We start from the raw sequence: 23,361 nt of genomic DNA on the forward strand, positions 1-23,361 counted from the left end.
CTACTAACGGTGATTATGCTACTGGAATCATTCTCAAATTTAAACCCCGATTATCGTAATTGGAGCTTATACGAGCGTTGTTTTTGCCTCTTTCACTTTATCCGTTGCTCTGGCTTGTGTTTGCCCGGTTGTTTTATTGTCACTTTTTTTCTTGGTGCGGTACCCTCCATCAGGCGAACATTTTTATGATGCACAGCGACAGGCGAAGACACACGTTCGGCTAGTCGCGCTACGCTGCAGAAAGTTGCATCATCAGCAAGTGCAAGTGGTAGCCGGTCCGTCTCACTGCCATTTGTCGCTAGTATTCCATTTTAGCCCCTTTCCTTTACAACCCGATGCCTCCTTCTTGGTAGCGATATAGGTGTCAATTTTATTGTGCATTTTCCTCGTTTTTTTTTCTGTGCTATAGTTCTATTTGTTTCCAAGAACTCGTCCACCTGTCTGCATTCAAATTCGGCCAAAGAACCGTTGCGTCGGAAGAATGTTTACTTCCTTCTTGGGCGGGGGAAGCAGAAAAAGCGCCGCTAGTGCCAATGACCCACGATATGCACCCTTAGCTACGAGGAGAGGGAGAAATTGTTCATACAAAAGCCTTTCTCCCGATTCCAGGAACCATGTCCCGCACTTGTCGCGGTGTATCGAATGCCCCATGGGAACTGATCTGGATGGGCGCATTTGGCATATACGATCGAGCAAATTTTATGGTACATTTAATTTGTGAACGGTGCAAGTTTTTCCTTCAAAAACCCCTTTTGACCATTCGCTCCCATAGCCTCACTGCAAAACGGGAACATGAGTACAGCGAACTGGAGGCGCGCGAATTTTGTTTACACTTCACATCGAAGTATTTTGAATGAATCGAAGGCGCCTTGTACGAAAAAAAAGATGCATTCCCCACCCGGTGACGATCGGCGGACCGTGTGGCTAAAGCGTTTTGCTTTGTGGATCACTTTTCCAGCACTCCGCTATGTTTACCATAGCCCTCAGACCGGGCCACCAGGGAGACTGAATGCTTTGCACTTTTCTAGTCGAGGGCCCAATGCCATTGTTTCTTCGCGAATCGTGCCGCCATGTCGTACGGGGTTGGAATGTTTTCTTTTGCCGATTGGGACGATCGGGACTGTACCGCACTCTAGATAAATTTGTTTTGGCAGACGATGGGAACGAGGATAGGCAGGCAATGGGAGAGACAAAACAACGGACCAAACCACAACGAAAAAAAATCTTCCACCATCTTCAAAAAACCCGATGTAGCCCAGTTTCGGATTTCGTTCCAATTCTATCGGCATTATAAGCGGGCATTGTATGCATGCGGTAGCTGGATGGATGTACCAGCAGCAGCGCTGCTTCGAAGCGAATCTAAAGCGAACATGCGAAAGGGAAAACTTCAAAACCGGGGGGGCCCGCTCTGCGTGTGGGTGTTGCGGACAATGGAAAACTGGCGGCCCAGAGATGAGCGGGTCGAACGGTTGCGTAAGAAGTCGGGAGCTTTTATGCTACCAGCTTGGATGTCTGCTGGGGGGTAGAAGAATGGGCGATACGGTGGTTGCAGGTAACAGATAATCAGAGCATTTGCAAGCAGATGCTCTAACATTTTCTTCCCTTTATTGCGTCAAATGGACTATGGCGTCCTGCACATCACAGATTTTTGCGTAAGATTGTTGCACCACTGGAGTTTTCGGTGTTACCATTGGATCGGTTGAACTATCTCTCGCAAGAAGGGCATACATTGTAGTATCAGATGTTATCAGAACCATATGAGCAATGAGTACATGCAGATATCTCTTGGTTCAAACTTCTATGGCTATTAAACCATCAATGCAAACGAGGTCTAACTATTTATTTTTAAGATGCAGGGAGGTTTAAGAATAAATGGAGGTTGTGTTTAATTTTATCCAGAGTGTAGAGTTAAGAAATTAGTTCATTAGTATAAACTAGGTTAAGATTGTAATTAGTATGTAAGTATTGGTAACGCAGCACACGCATCATACGGTCATCCGCAATGTGCGTACGGGCAGTTGAATAAATGCCACGAACGAGTACACAACACAGAGTTGTACTATCTTTTATGGCAATTAAATTCCTTAATCACATTCGAAGTTGAAGACAATTTTTATTGGTATTCGACTTCCAGAGTGAAATACCTTGCAATTCCTTGTGAATACCATCGAGATTATCTTCAAGGATTCTTAGTTTGATTGACAAGGTCGGAGCTATTGTTGCGAGCCTTAAATGGAAGCTGAATTTCTATAAAACTTTACTGGAATCACTTAAAATACCACCAAACACAAACATATGAAGTTCAAGAATAATGCGAATAGTTCCAGCTTTGCCAGTGTTATTGGACTTGACCATATCTAGTATTCACTGTCGGACTTATAGTAAGTGTTCAGTTAGGAATAGGGTGCTATAGAATCAAGTTCAATTTGAGCGATATCCAGGAACTTCTGAAAATTTTACATTTAAAGCTACACATTTTATCTTTGAACGCAGCAAAGAGATTTATAGTTGGTGACAACTTTCTCATTTGATCTCGGAAACTCCGAAAACTATTAGAAGTAAGTTCCACTAATTTCAAATGAATTTACCTTTATTAACTTAAACACATCAGTAACATGGATTCCATGCAAATTTGATAACAGAAGAAAGCGAAAGTTAAGAAGAATTTCCTTGATATTCTTCTACAACTCTCACTTTCATTTGCAAACACTTACTGTCTTTTGGATGATGAGAAGAAAAATTACATTTAATTTGAATACCATCAACCCCCGGGGAGGGTTTTATCTGTTCTTCACAGACAATCCCTTACACGACCTGCTGGAACGTACTTGTAGAGATCTTTCGGTACTACCACCGCACCAACACCAAACCAACTCGCCAGATCATATGATGGACAGGTTTGTGTGCAGCTTCCCTTCGGAATGGGAAAAGCACGTTCGGCTAGGTTGTAGGGCAACGCTCGCAAAGGGGAATCGTGGAGGCGTAGATGAGCCAAAGAAACGTACGCGCGCGGTTTTGAGAACGATGGAAAGGGAAATGCGCCAGCAATGTTGACTGCGTAGAGAGAGATAGAGAGAGAGAGAGAGAAGAGAGAGAGAGAAAAAACACCATAAACACACGTACTCGGCTATCTCGTAAAGCCCGACCGAATTGAGGTCACCAAAGGAGGAAGGAATGCCGGCGAAGGAAATCGCCGATGGAACAGGGGTTTTTCTTTCTGCTTCAACCACGCTGCAACTACTCGGGAAGCTTCTGGGTTCTGGTGAGGCTGGCACTCTGGCAAATAGTTTTTCTTCTCTTGTTGGAGATGGACATTGGATGGTTGATGGTGGTCGTGATGGTGGTGGTGGTCAAGAATAGGGTGAAAGGTGAATGAAGCCGTCTGTTCGGTACAAGGGGGGTTGTTGCTGCAATCAAGACAAAGAGGAAGTGATTGCATCGATCAGATGTAGTGTACCAGGTCAGTAAGCGGATGCGTGATAAACGAGTTGGGATTTCCAGTTTGGAAACCTGTAGCGCGATGCAGAACGTGCTTTGGAAGGTCTCAGGAGAATGTCTTAGCTGGCCGTTATACAATAACACCTTGGTAGTCAATTCAGTATCGAAAAGAGTATCATGAAGGTTAGCAATTGCTGATGAATAAATGAACGTATTTCGATATCCTTATTTATTCTATGCAAAGCAATCAGAGTCAGAGTCAGACCGTTACAGAAGTGAACCTAAAAATCTACATGACTCTCGCTGTCTGTGAAGTTCCTGAGATTAGTATACTTTGTTGTAGAGCGTAGAAGAATGGGAAGATGTATAGTGTTGGGCCAGACTTAAAAGATCACTCTTGATCCCTCTTTCTAATGATGTATACTTCCAAGCATGATCTAGATGTGGCAGTAAACATGCATACTTGAAGTCACTCTCTCACCCAGGAATTGATCATGATTGATGGTGATCGCCAAAAAGTGCGTACAACTATCGAGTCCACGTACAAGAACGTCGATTAATTATACCGAAGAGTAAGACACCGTGCCAGGAACGGATCGCAAATGAAAATAAAAGTGTTATAATGCGTACGTGATGCTGTCGCCGCTGTTCGCATGGCTTGGGATGTAAGCCGCAAAAAGCAATAACAACAACAACAACACCAAAAAGCACACTCATAAAAAACACAATCCCTCTCGCCCCCCATTTAACACCCCTTCTCAGTTCCCTTTAATTTACACCCGTGGATCTTGCATTTCCTTCGTTGACTTGGAGCAGGAGAAAATGGAGGAGTGCTTCGGGAGCGGTAAGCGAGAAACCCCAAAGACCACTGGCAAACAAAACTCACTACAAAAAAAAACTACAACAACAGCAGCAGCAGCAGCACTACAATCACTCCGTTTGGGAGTGAACGAGAAACGAGATAGGTCGGTTCGGAACGAAAAAAAGTGGGTCAATTCATTTCCATTACATCGCGACACTACCACCATCACCGAGCACGCGATCGTGTTGGTGTTGTTTGCTAGTTTGGCGTTGACGTTGTAATGGGTCCGCGCTGTGTGTTGGCACCGAACCGGTGGAGGTGGCCGCCGGGAGGTTTTGGGGGGTAACGATTTTTACATCGCACCACTAACCAAATGCCGCGTATGCGTTGCACTAGGGGATGTAAAGGGTACAAGAGCATGGCGGCCCGAAAAGGGACGTCTGGTTGGCCGGCAGTGGGGAAAACTTGTTTTCTTCTATTTTCTTCCTTCTTTTCTAAGCTTCGCTGCAAAGATCCATTCCGGCAGAGATCGGCTGGGCCAGAGCGTGATTTGCAGGCAGGAAAGTGAAAACGTTCTGCTCGGCGGAGATTGACGCAGTCGTGATTTCTGCATTACGGTGGTTCAACACACAGCATCATTGATTCTCCCCCGACTGGCCCCGGGGGCTATGCAAGGTTACGGCAAGAACTTCCTGGTGCAGGCTTTCGATGGTAGATAGTACATTCTCAAGTGTGATCGTTGTGTTTCGTGAGAAGATTGCCATGAAGCTGTGTGCTGGATTAAAATGGTTTCTTTACCGTTTTTTTTTAATGCAGTACGGGAAATTTTAGAAAGAGTTGTATATTTACTGTTTAAAGTACATTTCTTAGTATGATAATAAATTATTATAACTTTATTATTATTGAGTTAGTCAAAAATTCGATTAAAGAGCTCATATTTTGTACTAAAGATTGAATTACTTTATAATAGTTAAAATCTAAATATGATATACTATACATCACTTTGCTGAAAAAAGTGACAATATACAGTCGTCAAAACCTCAACTAAATTTCTGGACTAAACTACAATTCAATGAAATGACAAATAACGAAATTCCAGACTAAAGAGGAAACTCATCCCCCTCATATTTAAATCGGGTTATATGTTGTACATGAGGCAAAGTATCAAGAATTTCCAGAAAATTTATAAACTTATTTTCTTAACTGATTGGAATTATATCAGCTATTAGGAAGATATCAGCAGTTCCTTATGTCGTTTGTGAATAAATGAAGATGACTTGTTTTTAATTAAATTCATTTTAGTTTATTATATCCCGCAATTTTAATCCCCACTTAACTAAATGCTATAAAAAGCATTGCATTTGCGTTCTCTTAAAACAGTTTCAACTTCATTCATAAATATGCTTCACTACGCACGCATATACCCCCACGGAAGGCCCACGGAAGACTCGTTACACGTTTCACTTTCATATGAATCATCCGATGCAGTTCCGTGGCCACCGCCGAGTGTGACGAGGTGACAATTAGATGCTGGGAGTATTGAGTGACACCCACATGTTTCGGGCTGAAGCCAACTCCGAACCCAAGACAGCTCGTCTATGATAGCTTCTGCTGACATGCGTCATTTAGGAAGGGCAGATACAGAGCGCTCCATCCGTGTCGTACGTCTTCGCGGGACCTATCCATCGCACCAGCCCTATCCAATTATGATGCATGCGGCATTGGCAGACCCATGAACAGGGCCTACACCGTAGATCGTGGCCAACGCGCGGACGCCCTCAACCACGACCACAATATCTGTTTCCTTCCCGAACAGCTCTGTGGGCCGTGCTGAAGCCAAAGCGATTCGGTACGCGATGCATCGGCCCATATATGAGCCCGCAGCCGCGGCACAAATGGCGGAATCGATCGGTTCGCATCGCATCCTCCTCAACGGGCTCACCGCATAGCTGGAGATCTGCGACAAAACCAGCATCTAAGCTGCATCATAACCGTGCCGTAGGTGGTGCACCGATCGGGCCCATCTAATACGGATGCGCCCCTCAGATGTTCCGGAGGTCCCGGGTCTCGCCGCACACGGCAGGAGACTGACAGCGCGAGCTAGAATGCATTCGGATGCGCCACTCCTAAGGGGGCATCGAGCGCGAAAGCCATTCATTGCTGGGCTAGCATCCGACGCCCACCGTGCCAGAACGCAAAAACGGCAGAAAGGATTTGGGGCGAAGATTTGTAGACCGAGCAGACGAAACGGAACAGAGATGACAGATGGCTACAAGGAGCTATCGCCGTACGACACGGTTTTGCTGGCTTGCTTTATAATTGCACAAAACTATGCGTTGGTTCATTCATAATTAACAAGTCTCCTGCTGGATGGGTGGCGGAGAGCCAACCAAAAATAAAACCCGCAGTATTGTGGACCACACGGGATTGATTTACTGTACGGAGTAGTGCTATAATTTATTCCTGTTCAATGTCTACATTGTGTGACTCACTCCCATGGGCACGTTCGAAATAAATTAGCCGTTAGTTGTCTGAAGGCATTAGCTACGAAGATTCGGCTTACTACACCCAACCACTACCGGCAACGACAAAGCAACTTAACGTCTCTCGTGAGGCCTCCCAAGGTTGCCGGCACCACTCTAGCAACCCAGCAGGTTCCCACTGTGCCGATCATCAAACGTTATATAATCCTTTCCTTTTCACACGAAACTTCCTTATCAATAGTTTTCTAAGCCCTGGTTCAGAGCTGCCGAGATGTCGCACCTTATCACACCGAAAGCCCTACCCACTGTTCCCACTCCCTTTGGGCGGAACGAAGAATTGAAAAACTGGGGGGGGGGAAAGTTATCAGCGAAACTAACATTGGCCTACTTACAATGTGTGGACGCTCGGGCTGAGACTTTGAGTCCCGATCCCGGGTCTCTTGCTTTGGGGCCCCCGCGGGACCTGTGAGGGGTGACCGAGGTGTCTCCCCGAAAACAGCTCACCCTTGGCTTGGACGAGGACAGGGAGCGTTCGTGTCAAGTGGATCAATTGGCCTACTTCAGCACTGCGCGCTGTTCCCAGAAGACGACGCACAATATGTTTGCATTGTCTGCACATGCAACCGCTCAGCGCACTAGCAGCACCGTCTATGCTGCGCCTGCAACCGCCAAGAGTTTGAAAGTTTGGAGTTTGTCTCTGCTCCGTTTACCAAGGGAGTTCCTTGCGGTGATCCGGGCACCGTAATCGCACTGCATATCACTCCCATGTGCTCCCTGATAAGAGCCGGTACCGGGATTGGCCCTGGGGATACCTGGGGGCAGTTAAGTGACTTTCGTCCAGCACGTCCCTATCATCACAGTGCCATCACAGCCGCAGACATGAGGGTTTTGATAGGAGCGCAAACAGTACGCGTGCGTGATACTTAACCCCTCTCTCACTGCGCAAACGGTGGCGACGCTGTTTGTTCGGTGCCTGATAGAAGTTCAAACAGTAGGCCGGAAAGGCTGGCAGGTTACACCATATCCATCTGAATAACAAATTGATCGCTTTCAAACGGGAAGAAGCGAAAAAGATGCCTCTTGACTGACAGTTGTTGAGCAAAAGAGACTTTGATTCTTCAAGTATCTGAGGCTAGAACTTTCGTGGTAAAGAGTTCCCAAAAGTTCCCAATTATTGTTCTCTATCATGGTTATCTATCTACATGTTAGTTGTACTTCTTAAACAGCAAGATTTTATTCTTCAATTTTCCTGAGAAAGCCTGCATCGGTGAACTTGAAATGCAAGGCATCGGCTTACATTGTTGCAGGGAAAATCGTTCGATACGATGCATCCCAGACCCGGGTACGGCATGTGTTGTTTGGCTATGCAAATCAAACCCATTGACAGTGTCTATTCAAATATGTACTTTAGCGGTGCTGGCACTGGAACCTGCCCCAAGAATGTTCTTCCGTACTCGATCTGTGTGTGTGTGTGTGTGCCCGCGCAAATCATTTGCATCGAATGCAGGTATCGGTTATCCGACGATCCAGATGTCGGTGCATGATAAACGCAGGAAAAGTAAAAGAAATTATATTCCACCATAGCGACCTCCAATCAGCCATGTTTTCAACGATAGTTTCACTCTTATGTCAATGGTGATTTATCACAGGCATCTAAAAGAAAATGAAGGTTTTCAATCAAATCAGCTCCGTATCGGATCGAATGACTACCCATTTAAAATCAAGAAACGATCATGATGATGATGATAAAGGCGATGATCCGACATGACCTTTAACAAAGCGGAGCTTTACCGGAGCGGTGCTGAGCAGTGGAATTTAAGGATGGATTTGATCACCAGTGTGATGGGAACCTTAAATGCTTTACCAGAATAGGCTTTATCACTTGATAAGGGATTGATAGATCATCCTACCGAGTACTGTGAGTAGGAGCTTATATAATTGATATTGAGGTCGTGAAAGACGCTTTAATGATGAAGAAGATAAGTTTATTCAGTCTTTAAAACATTGTGTAAAATGCGTGTTTCGTACCGTGATCGTGCACGTAAAATAAATGGTAGACTTAAATGTCTTTGGCCCTACGTTGTTTATATTTTTCAGTTCTATCAGTTTACAAAATGAATAGATATTTGGAGCGAACTGACTAAGACACGTGCTCATATCCAACTCAAAAAACTCTTCTTCTTTCTCTCTAATCTGACATCTTCTACTCGCCAGGTTTGACATTTGACATTTGACGTTTCGGTGTCAAACAATGCGTGTAAAAGAAATTAGTATATTGTGATATTTTTTTACTGTAAATTTATATTTCAAATCTCTCGCAAGCTTGATTATTCTCTCCATCGCTTGATTTTCTTAAGCTCATGTGGATTCCTTTTCAAATAAATCAAATTCCTACGTTCCGGAAACGGTTTGTCTTTCCCGGTTTCTTCCTTTTTGCCACACACACTTTGGAGCTAAGCGTTAAAACAATCTGCCCAATGTGCATCAGCTCCATAAAAGGCACTCGGTGCGGCCGGGACATGCATCCATTCATTGAAACCGTCATTCAATCGTACTGTGGCCCCGTGTGTACATCGACCACCTACTCATCATCTTCCTACTGAGAATTTTTGAGCATTCATTTTCTTGGCATGCCGACGTAAGCGTAAACAGCTGCAGCAGCGGTAGCAGTAGAGAATAAACGTGACAGACGACATCCTACCGGGTTCGTCGGGTGTTGTGGTCGGATGGCCTAGTTTATCCCGTGCAGACCACCAACCAGAACATCCAGTGATATGGCTTTTTAAGTGATTCCACTCGTTCGGCCCGAACCGGGCAGAGCGCTTGAATCGATTTAAATTTTAATCCCCTTACGTTCTCTCTCTCCCTTTCTTGCCTAGTTCCCGCTCTGTCCGCCCACCCAGTAACCCTGAGCCACAACACGCTCGTAAGACGGGGTGCGTGCGTGTCGAACGAGTAACCACCCCGCGGTGACCACTTTCATTAATTTCGTATTCAACCGTCCGGTTGACTTTGGATACAGACGGAACTGCGGAAGCATCTTCAAAAAGCGAGGCTGGGGGAGCAAGAAACAAAAAAGAAAAAGATCACTTGACAAATTTCGCCTAATATGGTACCGTTGCTTCCGACACGTCTGGGAACCGACAGCCGGGCGACAAGATGAAGTGGCTCTTTTCGCTGAAGATATGACCCATTAGCAGGACTCCATTACATGTTTGTACGCGACCAGGAAAAATGTACACAAACCCATCATAAGGTGTCAAACTTCCACCGATCCTTCCTTCTGGTGACCCATGCGTCGTTGAGAGGAGTCGTGAGTGAAGATTCATCACTGATACCCGCATGGTCCGGCGAACGGTACCACCCAAAGCAAACAGGCCGCAGTCGGTGCATTATGTAATGCAATTTCGAAAGTTTCTCTCTCCTTCCCGCGTTTGGTGAATTCGCCACCGGGTGTGTGAGGTCGGTTCGGTTTTGGGGCGTCCTACCGCCTTTTGAGCTTGACGTGGTGACGCATTCGATGCACTTTGTCCGTTTTTTTTTTCTCGCACCGAAGAAAGAAACACCCGTGGGGGGCCCGATCTTCTTCGTTTGTTACACCCTCATCGCTTACCCACTGGCCCACTGATACGCGGCCGGGCCCACAAACCTACCGAACCGAGCGCCGACCGTTGCGTCTTGCAGAAGCCTCACAGTGAGGCCTCAAACGGCTAAACCAAGCGATAAACTTGTGCATTTTAAAATATAACCCACAATACATTTTCCGCCGCCGCCTGTTTCGCGTCGGACACCTCCTTGTTTAAAAATCAGCGCACGTCCGCTCGTCTACCACTAGCAAACCTGAAGAGACCGGCCGTGTGCGTAGTGTGGCGGAGTGGCCAGACAACAACACGGTACGCACCCGGAGCCGGACTGGTTTATTTTGCGTGTGATTGAATAAAACATGACACAAAAGTTGGCCCACGGTGCGGCACTTTTGGGATGGGCTCTGTGGGGTAAAGCGACAACCCCCGGGCGCTTCGCAGGTCTCCTGCCGGATTGAAGCTGAGGTCTTCGGATGCCTATTACATGGGAGCCCTTTTTAAGACGCCTACAGCGGTAAGCCGTACTGTGGATTAACATAAAGGGACGACAAACGTGACAAAAACAAACCACCAACGAGAACCGGCGACCTTGGAAACCACGGTACATGCAGCTACTCCAAGTGCAGTACGTACGTACGTCACGCAGGTACGTGAAACAAAGCGGGAAGAAATAGAAATCCTGCTTTCGCTTTTCCTGCTCGCAAGCGGTGTTGGATATAATTTTTAGCAACTCCCCGTAATGGCCACTCCATGGCTCAAGATGCCTTCAAGAAAGCCTTCCCCATTTCTACACGTTTCCGAACGATCGATACGAAGCAGGAAAGATGTTAACAAGCTGCCTCGGTGTAGGTAACCAAAAACCACTCACAGTAGGCAGCGAGATAATGAAAAAACGGTCCCCCAAAGAGGAATGTGGGGAGAGGTTAAAATAAATAAATTGGAATACACCGTCAAACCCCGGGCTGGTCGGTTAAGTCATGGGAATTTGGCCTGTGATAATGAAGCATCCCGTTCGAAGAAAGTTTAGTTCGCGTAAAAGATTAATGTCCACGCATCTTCCCCAAACAAAAAACACACAGCTCTTGTTGCGTAACGCAAGCCATAAGTCTCCCGGCACAATGGGTGCTGAGACGGGGTTGAGATCGATTTTATGCATCAAACTGCTCTTTATTGCAATGGTGGCCTATATTTTTTTTGTGTGTGGTGTATCCACAACACCACATCACCACGGTCCGAGCATGATTAAACGGAGCGAATGCATCGGCCACTATACCCGCTGACCTAGTTTTCCCCGCGGGGTGCACATTTTTTTTTGAGGCTACCCCGCTCGAAGAACACTTCAGAACGCAGGACGGCAGCAGGCCCTCGGCAAACCAGAACCTTTCGCATTTTAAGAGGTTAACAGCGGTGGGAGCAGCTCACGCTCACTATCTCACCCTGCGAGCCCTGGTTCTCCCGTTCTCCGAGCGTTCCTGCGTCTTATCATGCGTGTACGCATCAACCCCCCGAAACTGAACGACTCCAACAAAACGAACACTTAACGCGCATAACGCGCACTGGTCAAGTGCATAATTCATTTCGGAAGGTTTTTTTTTTGTCTGCTTAGGGCGGTTGTTCCTACCGCTTCCCTTAAAATTTATGCTACACAAGCGGAGACTGACACTTACAAACACGAAGACAAATCGACGAGCGCAAACATAAATCCCCGTTCTGGGCCCTTCTCACCACTCGCAGCAAGATCTGTGGAGCATCCGTTTTTGGGGCGGGAAAAGAATTCAAACACACTGATCGACCAACGTGTTCTAGTTTTGTTTTTTCCCCCTCTAGCATAACCTCCCCCCTCACCTCCAACCACCAAGAAGCTGCATGTGGAACGTCTTCACGTCTCTAGGAGGGGCCCCTCATCGATTGCGTTTGTATGAGTAAAGGGCTCGATCACTTTCGCTTTCGTTGTGTGGTGTTCTGTTGAGACGGAAGACAAAAAAAACACCCCCCCAGAGCAATATTAGGCCATTCGACGCATCACCACCCTCGATTTTGGTGAGTTTATATGTGGCTCTCTGTATGTGTGTGTGTGTGTGTGTGGGTATTTTAATGTTGGCCCTGCGTAGGCCACTCTTCTTTGTCTTCTGATTTGATATTACGCATCTCTTTTTCGCCCATGCGTTCGTACCGTTTAGCGCGGATTTGTCTACGCACCGTCGAAAGGGAAGGTTTTGCCCATTTGCGCGAAGGGCGTGAAGGGCTGTACTACTCCCCACTCGATTCCCCACTGCCCGTAAGACAACTCGCCTTATCTCGTGTGTGGGGAGTATTTGGAGGGATTTTTTTGTTCACCTATCGTTCACCAAACCCAACACTAACACCGCTTTAATGGTACGAATGCGCTAGGGTCTCACCACTCCTTCCCACTGCACCCCCGGGGGTGCTCCCGTCCAAGCCAGCCATAGGACATGGTTTTTGAAGTAGGTTTCGTTTTAAATAGTTTTGACCTATTTTTGTTTTCTTCAGATGCGTGTTTGTTGATGCTTTTGCCGCACCAGTTTATGATGGTCCGGGGCTGGGGGTTTTATTTTTTTTTTGTTCGGTGGTCACATTCATCGTGGTGGATGTTTGTGCAGCAGAAGAATGCAGCAGTATCTTTGGTGCGGTGGTGAGCTATTGGTGCATTTCTTATGGTAGGGGAGGTACGAGATAGAATGAAGAATCGAACTTTGGGCACATTGTGGAGCAAAGCGATCGGTATTGTAGCGTGATTATTTAGACGATTGGGAGGAAGTTATCGTGATGGAGTTGGCAAAATGTAGGGAAACGATCTATCCATCTGTAGAAGTTCGAAATTGGATCGGTGAAACATGTGTTACCGGATGATGGATGGTTCGCTTTAGGACCTCCGTTATCCATATTATAATTAATAAATAACTAAATTTTCTCAATTGATTAGTGAGGATCCTTCAAGTCTTACCTCTTCCACTGTTGTTTAATTTCAAAGTAATTCTAAAATTTAAATTTTAAAAATGTTCTACCCTCTCGGTTAGAATCTTTGCAAAACAAAAACGAGCTATTGAAGCCAGCATAAATTTATAGCAAAACTTAGGTCGTTGGCACCGCTGCCAAATGTTTAGCAGTTCAAGGTTAGCGTTATCAGCGTGCAGCATCCGCGTTAAATGGCAGGAGCAAAGGTGAGCGGAATCGTTACTAGGGACAAGATTAAGACCCTGCAAACTGCATCACTGCAGCGGAATGTTACGAGATAGAAGCGAAAAAGGGAACACAATCTGCTAATTGGTTTCCGACCTGATAGGTTGCACATCGTAGCACACGTAAAGATCACTTTCGCATCGCAGCATAGCCGTGGGCCAAAGGTGTGAGAAAATAAAACGATAAAGAGTACCGCGATAAAAAGTATTTACATTACACAGCAAAAACAATCAACAGCGAGGCACATTATTATGCATAATGCATCTTATCGCCATGTGACTTGATAAGAAAACAAATCAAACATTCATGTTTCAATGAAACACTGAAACGAGCAGCATTTTTGTTTTTGGGGTGCAAAACGCGCAAAATGAATGAAATTGGTAGAATAACAGAAATTGGTATTACCTGGGTCAGGGTTTTCGTAGCCAATTTTGGGACGGTAAAACAATGGTATGTTCAGCAAGAAGGTTTTAGCAACAGCACTATCAGGGAATGATATTTCTCTTCTTCCCGTTTCGCTTGCTGTATAAGATTTGAACTGAGCGTGTTTTTAATATGCCGTTATCATAACTACACGTCCATAACATAACTAAATGACCATTAGCATTTATTTGAGTAAAATTAAAATGGAATCGTATTTTAGAAAAAGAAACTTTATATTCTAAATTACTTTGCTACTAGAAAGAATAAAATTTCTTAGAAATATGTGTAGCATTGTTAGTAAAAATGTGATATAAATTACGTTTAATTAGTCATAACATGATGTTCATTGGGTATTAATAAATATTTTTTAATTAACTTTCCATAATAAAGGCAAACGTACAGTGTTATCGCTAACTGTAGATACTCTATTACAAATAGCTAGTATTTAGAACAAAGTAAGTAATAAATATAAAACTTAGAAAAAATAATGGCGCCATAAAATTCGCATTTGTTCAACATAGCAAATGTTCAAATTAGCAAGAATTATTCAAGAAACTTGAGATATTCAAACCTGTTTATGAACCGACCTGACGGAGGACGTAGGAGAGGAGCAAACAACATCTTCAAACACACATTTTCATCATAACTTTTGCTAGATTTCATCCGGTAGTCAAAAATGTTAACAAATGATGCATTCCCGTAGCAACCGTACATTTCCGTCCACGAATTAACCACACTTTATACTGTTGCACCCCTTTTCCTTGCAGTGCAACATAATAAATGAATGGAACAAATTTTTGTCCCCCCGGTCCCCGGAAGCGATTCGATACGAATATGGTTCGAATTTTGGTGGATGGTACCGCAGGAAGTGTAGATCGTGGCCGGGTACAACAAACAGTTTCTTTAACGGGCGCCACAACATGTGTTCGAGTGTTTTTCACCACCCACCCCACCCACCAAACGTGGCAGGGAACGGAAAAATCATATGTGCCTGCTCAAAGAATACTGGAGGCGTGATCGTGCGCGATCGGTGGGGTGGTGGTGAATTAGCTTGAGGAAGCAAAAAAAATCCTGCATACAAACACCAACTAGGTTCTTAAATCATAAGAAGAAATCTGTTGAAAGGAACTGAACGGTGGAAGATGTACGCACGGTGTCCACTGTGCTCCACCTAGCACAGGGTGCAGAACCGAAGGTGTTCTAAGAATAGAATTTAGGTCCCGAATCCGGTACGTGATCTGCGATCTGCGGGGGATGGGGGGAGAAGGCGAATAAAAAAATGCATCCGGCTGCATCCGGTAGTAGGTCAGTAGTGCTACCCCCGTGAAGCCATGATTAGGAGCGTGAAGTCAAAGTGGAGTTTGCAAGATACAAACTTTCTATTTACCTTGCACTATCGGTACAGGAAGTGGGCAAAGTCACCGATCACTAAACAGTAAGGTGGCGTGTGTAATGATGATACACGGGGCGTATAAAACTGCGTACTTCCCAGCGAGCGCCTTGCAGGCAGGGCAGTGTGCATTACCAACGGGAGCGTTCTCTGAAGGGCTGCGGAAGGTCATTTTAAAAATAATTCCGTCCGTTCCGCTGCAGTACGGATGCGTGGATGCGTGGCCCGTACATGAAACGCATCTCTGCAGCTGGTGTGAGTTTAATTGACCCGGTACTCTTTTTTTTCAAGCACACAACTCTTCATTCGCTATGTGGCTAGAAGAGAGTCACAGCAACAGTTGAAAAAAAAACACACAATCAATACCACGGAAGTTATGCTGTCCACCAGTGGATTCAGCATTATATCGCCCCTTTATTTGTTTTCGTTTTTTCCCAAAGCGCTCCCGCCATTGTTGTGGCCACACACCGTACACACCGACGGCCATTGTCAAACGTTCCAAAACACATCACACAGCCTGACCGGAATGGTCAGGCGACGAGAGTGAAAGTTTTTTTTTGCATCGAATGGTTTGGATAGAAAGAAAAAAAGTAAAATCAAACATAAATGAAGTGTATGTGGTTGCTATGGTATCACGCCAACTGCACGCTTTGGTTGCGATGCAAACGGTTTTGTTACCGGCCCCGATGTGTTGTGTCGCCGTGATGACAATCGATCGAGTTACCGGTTGTGTTACGATCATGAGCCTGGGAGCTTTGTTTTACGATCCTTTCTTCTGTTTACGGCGTATGTTGATTTTATGTTGCTTTTTGTTAATTTGTAAACTGGAGTTTGTCAAGACAACATTTAGATTGCTCTCCGATTGCAAGAATATCGGAACATGATTGGTTTGCTTAAATTATTGCTTAAACACTATTTAAAAGTATAGTTGCTACCTATACGACAACCTACCAAAGAGTATTCAGCAAATTCGTGTCCTAGGAGTCATTCTTGAATCTAAATTGATAAATTGCCGAAGGACCCAGAGAAAAATTGAACAGCATTTAACTCATTTGTAAGTCTGTAGTCTGAGGAATTAGACGACCCCTGAAGCTTTTGGTAATGTTTGGTCTACCATTGAGGATTGTTCTACTGTGTGGTTTCTAAATTATGTTAATTTGAAGGTTTAGGTTTTAATTTTTTACAAATAAATTCCCTAAAAGCCCGATCGCTAGTTGTCGTTCGCGTTATCTAGTGCTAAGACTGGAAACGTTGGAAAAGAGACGTAGGAAATTCTTAAGGAATCGTTCAAGCAAAGATTTAGCAATGAGACTATAGCATCTTTCATCATTTTTTAAAAGGTTGCATCTAGAAGTTTGGAGGCTGAAACGATTCATGCTACACAATAGCCATGTTGAGATATATTGAAAAATTAAGCTTAGATTGTTTTCCTCAAAAAGTCAAAATGAAAATCTTTCATTCGCTTATTGAAAGATGTCGATGAAAAGTATTATTCAAAGCTTTTTGATTATATATCTTAGATCTTAGATTATATAAATCTTACTGAATTCCAGATAGTCCCAGTCCCAGGGTTATTCTTCATATATTCTAGAAGTCTGTATACATTATAATTGAACGTTTGTCGTGATTGAACATTTTATAGACCAAATAAGTTTAATTTAATTTAACAGTCTAGAAGACAATAATAACTTTCTGGGGCTATATGGATAAGTGTTAATCTTAGTTAATTTCAATGTACTATTTATTAAGCTTTCTGATTTATCCAAAAAAAAAAGTTATATAGCCAACGCTAAAAAGTAATCAAATACAAACCCAAGGAAGCGATAATCACATTACATCAATAAGACGCGATACACCTCATGCACTTTCCTCACACGTACCGTTACCTATCCCATTACTAACGCTAACCGGCCCTAAGTAGCTCAAGTTCAGCCCACTTTCACCGAAAGGGGCCGGGTGACGAGTAGCGCGACCAAAATTTCTTCGCCCGTCGTGTTTTATAGTGGATTTCGCAACCGGGCAATAGTTAGCAACTATTGCCATCAACTATGAAACGGACCGGATTCAGGTGCGACCTCCATCATTCAGCGATCTTGTTCTGTTTGAAGTGGTGAAAATTTTCCCCCTTTTTCCCCTTTCCCTTCCCCACCCTTCGGATCCCACCGATATGACCCGTGCAGATGAAGAGGCACTGCGGTTTGTGGGGAGGAAGTCTCCGCAAGTACGGTTAATTTACAATCCACTGTCAAGCGCGGATATCACGCCCTGGGACTGCAGCGTGAGTGACGGTGCCAACTAGGGGCCAACTTCTAAACGGTCACCGAATTAATTTTCTTTCGCGGCGAAAAACAAATGCATACAACCCGCGTGCCAGAATGACTGGGCACACGTTAAAGGAAGCGCTGATATGTTGGGATGACGTGTTTTAGTGCCACATGCTTTTCTCCGACCCCACCCCACTTGACGTGCATCAAACTATGAAAATAAAGATAATTTTCACACGACCTGGCTGGTTCGTGGTTGGGTCGGGACAAAACAAACAGTTTAATTTTTGTGTGTGTTTTTTTTGTTCTCGCCCCGCCATTCTATATCTGCACCGAAATTGGCCACACTCCAACGGTGTTGACTGTGTTTGACCATTGTTTCTAGGTTTCGTTCTAAGTGTGTCCCATCCGGCGGGTATTGTGTTTCTTGCCGCTTGGCGCGTTTATTGTGGCGCACTTATTCTCGCTCGGCCAAGTGTCGGATCATTTGTTCAACCGGTTAGACATAAAACGGCCATCGGATGCATTCTGTTCTGGTTGGGAGTAATGAGTTTGAAGGTGAGTCGGTTTCTTTTTTGTTTGTTGCTTTGCTGAAGAAAAACTCAAGGAAATGTTTTGCTACGGATAAGTTAATTTTAATCTGTAAAACAAAATCTATGTTCTGCCTTATGTCCAATAAGTGATACTGTACAGAAAATGAGCATGAAATTATGATAATTTTCCCTTTGATTAGAGTTTGAGTTGCTAAAGAAAAATATGAAATAAATACCTCAGTAAAAACACATTTCTGGTTTAATCTTTTAAATGAGTTTATTACACTTATTCAGCCCGTGTTTATCGATCGATTACTATTCAGCTAACTACAGATTTTTTGCCATCACAAGCTGAGAAGAAAAAAGGGGTGGTGTGTTACAGGTTACAGGATATACAGTGTTGCTTTTCACTATCATTTATTTTATCAGAGACCGTTTGCTGCATTTCGCTGCTGCCATTTTGTTTACATCCTACATACACTTCGTACAATTTATTTTTTTGTATTTTTTGTCTCTCTTTACTGGGCGAAAAAAATCCCTTTCTTTCCTTTTCCATTCGCGCTCGTTCGTCGCACAATTTCACTGTGATGGAATTTTATATAGCTGTCAAATGATTTTCAACAAAAACCGTACCGTAAAGAAAAAAAAACACATTAAATTATAAACATCGTAACGATCATGAGAGCGAAGAAACATCTAACGAACGTATCTTGTGTCTGTCTGTGTGTATTTTTGTTTTAAACATATTTGGGTGCAAAGAAGCTTCCATCGATGGTCGCATACTATTCTAAAATGGTAACTTAACGTTTCGATTCGTAGGACGCATCAACTTTTACTATTAACCATTCTACACGGTTCAACCGCTGCCCGACACACTCATACCATCATTTTCATAACTTATCTTCGGTTTCATTTCGATTCGCCCTTTGTTTCCCCCTTCCATTATACAGTCCCGCACCTTGACGATCACTTCCTCTTTCACTTTCGTTCACCGCAATCGGTTTTAAATATACGCTCCCCATTCGTCGATGGGTTCGATTCTTACTTCACTATGTTCCCGAGCAATCGAAACCATGCCAGCGGCCGCAGGGGTTTATCCACACCGGGGATGATTGTGCACCCAATATTCTAATCGCCACTTGCGCCAACGCCAGAATGGTGCCAGAGACCTACTGATTTCGTTTCTGTATGCAAAGTTTGCACGGGGTTCTTAGGTTTTCATACGCACATTGGTAACGATAATTCGATAAGCAGGCTACGAGTTTAGTTTTTGGGCGGTGTGCGATTTATATTTACATAACTGGTTCTAAGCTTCTTCTGTCCTGTATTGGAGCGCAAGGAGGGGGATGGGGTCTGTTTGCGAAAGTATGCAAACGATGTCTTTTTTATAGTGAGGTAAAGTAGAGGTGATGAAATAACTTAAAGCAGTAAGTAGAACGGATAAGAGCAGAACAGAACAAAGAAAATAGTTTTTATAGAAATGATCAAGAAAAGAAAATATTCATGAAGGAAACAAAAGAGTAAGAAGGAGGTAAGAAAAATAGAAAATCGAAAAGAGTTTCGAAAATAGAGGAAGGATTGAAAGAATGAAAAATAATTTAAACTATAAAATAATAATGAAAAGAATTAAAGAGTTGTTAAATAAACACGCAAACCAATATTTAAAATTTATGATTACAGAATTTCGAATACCAACATATAAAAGTGCAATTTAACGAAATAGAAGAGAATAAAATATGATGGATAACTATTAGATAAGATGTTAGACAAAAGAAAGAGACATAGAAATTCGGAAAGAAAGGAGGAAATACAATAAAAGAAAAACAAAAAGAATTGAAGAAGATGACAAAAATGACAGAAAGAAAGTCAATTGTTTAACAGACGAGAAGAGTGCAGTGAGAAGAGCAATAGGAACGTCAGTCTTAAGAGGATTAACTATAGTAGTGAATTGTAAAGGATAGTTCCATAGCCGAATTGAAATGAAAGATGTGAAGGAGCATAGTTTACGATTTGTTTTGTCTTAAAACAGTTGTATTATTTTCACATTTTCTAGTACACATACATCCGTTTGCTAGTATACACCGTTCACCTTTCGCGGGAAAAACCGGGGGGGAAAAATTACAGACCAGATCGACCAGTAGTACATCATTAAACGATACTAAATAGTGACGAAAAACGAAACATAACAAACGAAAAAAACACTATCAAGTCTTATCAACAGCTGTCCCACGGTGATATGAATCTTTGTGCAGTTCTTAAGTAAGTAAGAGTCGAACGTTTTCTACGTGTTATTTGCTACATTGTCCCACCCTTTTGTTGTTACCCTTGTCTCCTACCTCACTTGGGATCGTGATCGACGCCGAGGGGCACGCCGGCGCCTTTATACAAAACGCAATAATAATAATAATATTAATAACATAGAAAATAAACACGAATGCCTTAAACACTATGTACAGGTATTTAAGTTCCTTCGATTGCTTCACGCGCTTCCGCCTGGCCACAGCATTGTGCATCGGGCGATAAAGAGCTGCCCCGTCCAAAACCGTTTCGCCCCCTGCTCTGTAACCGATTTGCTGATGCTTCCCTCATCCACGGTCGCGCTGTCTGCGTGTCTAGTTGACTCGATTCTGCTCAGACTGTTGGGGCTGCGGAGAATGCGGAGTCTCTGTTGTCTTTGGTTCGTGTACAAAACGCGACGCGGAATCAAGAAGAATACCCGAGTTCTTGGAGACTGAAAATTCTGGGCTGGTGTACAGTCAGCGTAACTCAACTTCCTTTCAAGAACTTCTGAACGGAACTCCACAAGAGCGGGGGAAAAAACGATGGAGTTCTCGATCGACGACCCGCAGTTCATCTGACATGCCCGCATGGGCTGTGGGAAAAGTGAGATGAAACCCTGCAAGGCAGTGGCAGATGGCGGGCACGACCTGGGCGAGAAGTCCCCGGGCAGAGGAGCCCATTCACAGCGTGGGCATCGCGGCAACTTGCTGGTGGATGATCCCGCCACCGGGGACTACCGATCACATGTGGTCGCCCATGTTGGACAGATTAAGCGCACTGCGACAGATCTGGTTGATCTCCGGATTGCTGTGGTTCATCAGGTGCATGTACAGCTGCTTGTACAGTGCGATCTCGTTGTTCTTCTCCTCGATCTTGCGTATCAGCACGTCCTTCTCCTTCAGCAGCGTCTTCACCTTTTCCTCGACCTCGCGCGACCGCACCTTCGCCTTCTCCCGCGACTTCCGGACCGCGATGTTGTTCCGCTCCCGCCGCCTCCGGTACTCGTCCGTGCCCTTGTCGACGGTTTTTTGCTGCGCTTTGCGACCGACGTGCGGTAACATTTTGCTGTGTTTGGTAAGGTTCGCCAGGTGCGCGGCCCCGGACAGGTGGGGCAGTGCCTGATGGTGCAGCACGGTGGCGGGCGTTAGGCTGGAGAAGCTGTTGCCGTTACCGTTGGTGACGTAGCTCGGTGTCGTACCGCCGGCTGCCCCTAGTGCACCGGCCACTCCGTTTGGTGTCGCGCCACCGCCACCACCCGCTCCACCACCCGACCCGGGCAATCCCTGGTAGCCGTTGATAGTGCCCATGAACTGAGCACCGCCGGATGCTCCGTTCGCGAGCAGCTGCCGGCGGTACTCGTTCGGATCGACCGGTTCCTCCTTGATGTTGGCCGAGTCGGCGGACGAACCGACGGAGCTATTCTCATCGCTGGAGGTACTGCCGTAGGCCGCCCCCGTGTGCACCGGCTGTGGCATATAGGCGAGCGATCGCTGGTAACTGTTGCCACCGTTCGTGTGCTGCGAGAGACGGGCCTGCTGCAGCTGGAGGGCCTTGGCAGCGGCCGACTGCACCAGCGGGTTGGCCATCGTACCGTTCGTGCTGCCGACGGTGACCATCTCGGTGAAGATGCCTAACGTTTCCGGATCGCGGAACTGGTCGTCGATCAGGTGCTGCAGATCGAGCGAGATCTCCTGTGACGTGAGCTCGTCCAGCTCGGACTGCGAGTACTGGATCTGTTGCAGCATCTGCTTGGACAGCAGGTTCCCGTTGGACAACAGCCCGGACGCACCATTGCTCGGATGCTGACCAAGCTGTACCTGTTGCTGGGTCTGCTGCTGGACCTGCTGCTGGACCTGCTGCTGGACCTGCTGCTGGACCTGCTGCTGTGTCTGCTGGTGTTGCTGCTGTTGCTGCTGCTGTTGCTGCTGCTGCTTCAGTGCCAGCGTGTTCTGATTAATTGCCGTCGGGGAGTTGTTGTTGGTCGGCGAGGCCCCGTTGGCCGTACCGTTCGTACCGTTCACGCCATTGTTCGCGGCCATCGTTAGCTTCTTGATATCACTGCGCACTTGGATTTGATTCGTATCGTACATTTGAGGCGATTCCATATTTTGCGACAAATTCACCTGCTTGGTTGCCAGACGGGACACACATATAGGACACACACGCGAACGGACGCGAACTCACAACGCGAAGGGAGGGTTTCTGGTATCGCTCACTAGCACTCACTAGACACTCGTCGGGGCCTAGGGATCAGACGATGAGGGGTTTGTTTCTTCCCTAATTTTGAAGGGCACCAATTATTGCACTGCTACCACACACCTTGCCATCGATCGATTGCACACCTATCACAGCGCTCACTTCTGCTCCCTGCTATTGCACTCTTCTTGCCAATAAACACCAAGATCAACCACGATGTATCTTCCCAGTTCGTTCGATTCCACTTTATTTCACCACGAGAACAACTGTGTCAAGTTTGTTCAATGCGCACCGCACACAGGAATCACAATCAGGTTAAGCTTTGCACGAGAACACACTTGCTGGCACCCTTTCTGTCATCACTGTCCCTTATTTGTTGTAGATCCAGAAGTAGAAATAATCCATGATTTAATCAGCAGTAGCGTAGTTCGCCTTAATACAGTCCAACCGTTGCACCGATCCTTGCACAGGCTCACATCAAGGAAGCATTTGTTTGCGCCACCAATGTTGGAAATTTGGAAACACCAAAAACACAAGAAAACCGCGCGAAAATTCTAGTCGAAAGCACGCGCGAACAGATGTAGCACACCGCTGGCAGAGGGCGAGTTGCTTGTTTTGTTTTCCTGTACTTTTTTTTTTTGCTTTGCGAAAGATGTTGGTGGACGGTTCACTTTCTTAAGACTGAAGTCTTAAGACTATGATGCAACTTGTTATATATTAACAAACTGCTTCTTTCGCTCGCGTATGCGCTTGCTTTCTCGCACACT

The 23,361-nt window shown here is 45.1% G+C and overlaps 1 protein-coding gene across 1 annotated transcript; it reads right to left on the bottom strand.

Moving 5' to 3' along the window:
* Positions 1–20,456: 20,456 nt before the first annotated feature.
* LOC128297834 (CCAAT/enhancer-binding protein) lies at positions 20,457–23,049 on the bottom strand. The gene has a single exon (XM_053033537.1). The coding sequence runs from the start codon at positions 22,501–22,503 to the stop codon at positions 21,139–21,141; it is 1,365 nt and encodes a 454-aa protein (XP_052889497.1). The 5' UTR covers positions 22,504–23,049; the 3' UTR covers positions 20,457–21,138.
* Positions 23,050–23,361: the final 312 nt, after the last annotated feature.

The sequence above is a fragment of the Anopheles moucheti genome, chromosome 2, assembly GCF_943734755.1.
Source record: "Anopheles moucheti chromosome 2, idAnoMoucSN_F20_07, whole genome shotgun sequence".
In the NCBI taxonomy this organism is placed as follows: domain Eukaryota; kingdom Metazoa; phylum Arthropoda; class Insecta; order Diptera; family Culicidae; genus Anopheles; species Anopheles moucheti.

Coding starts and splice junctions, on each gene's coding strand:
- LOC128297834 (XM_053033537.1), bottom strand. CDS start 22,503: ATGGAATCGCCTCAAATGTACGATACGAATCAAATCCAAGTGCGCAGT.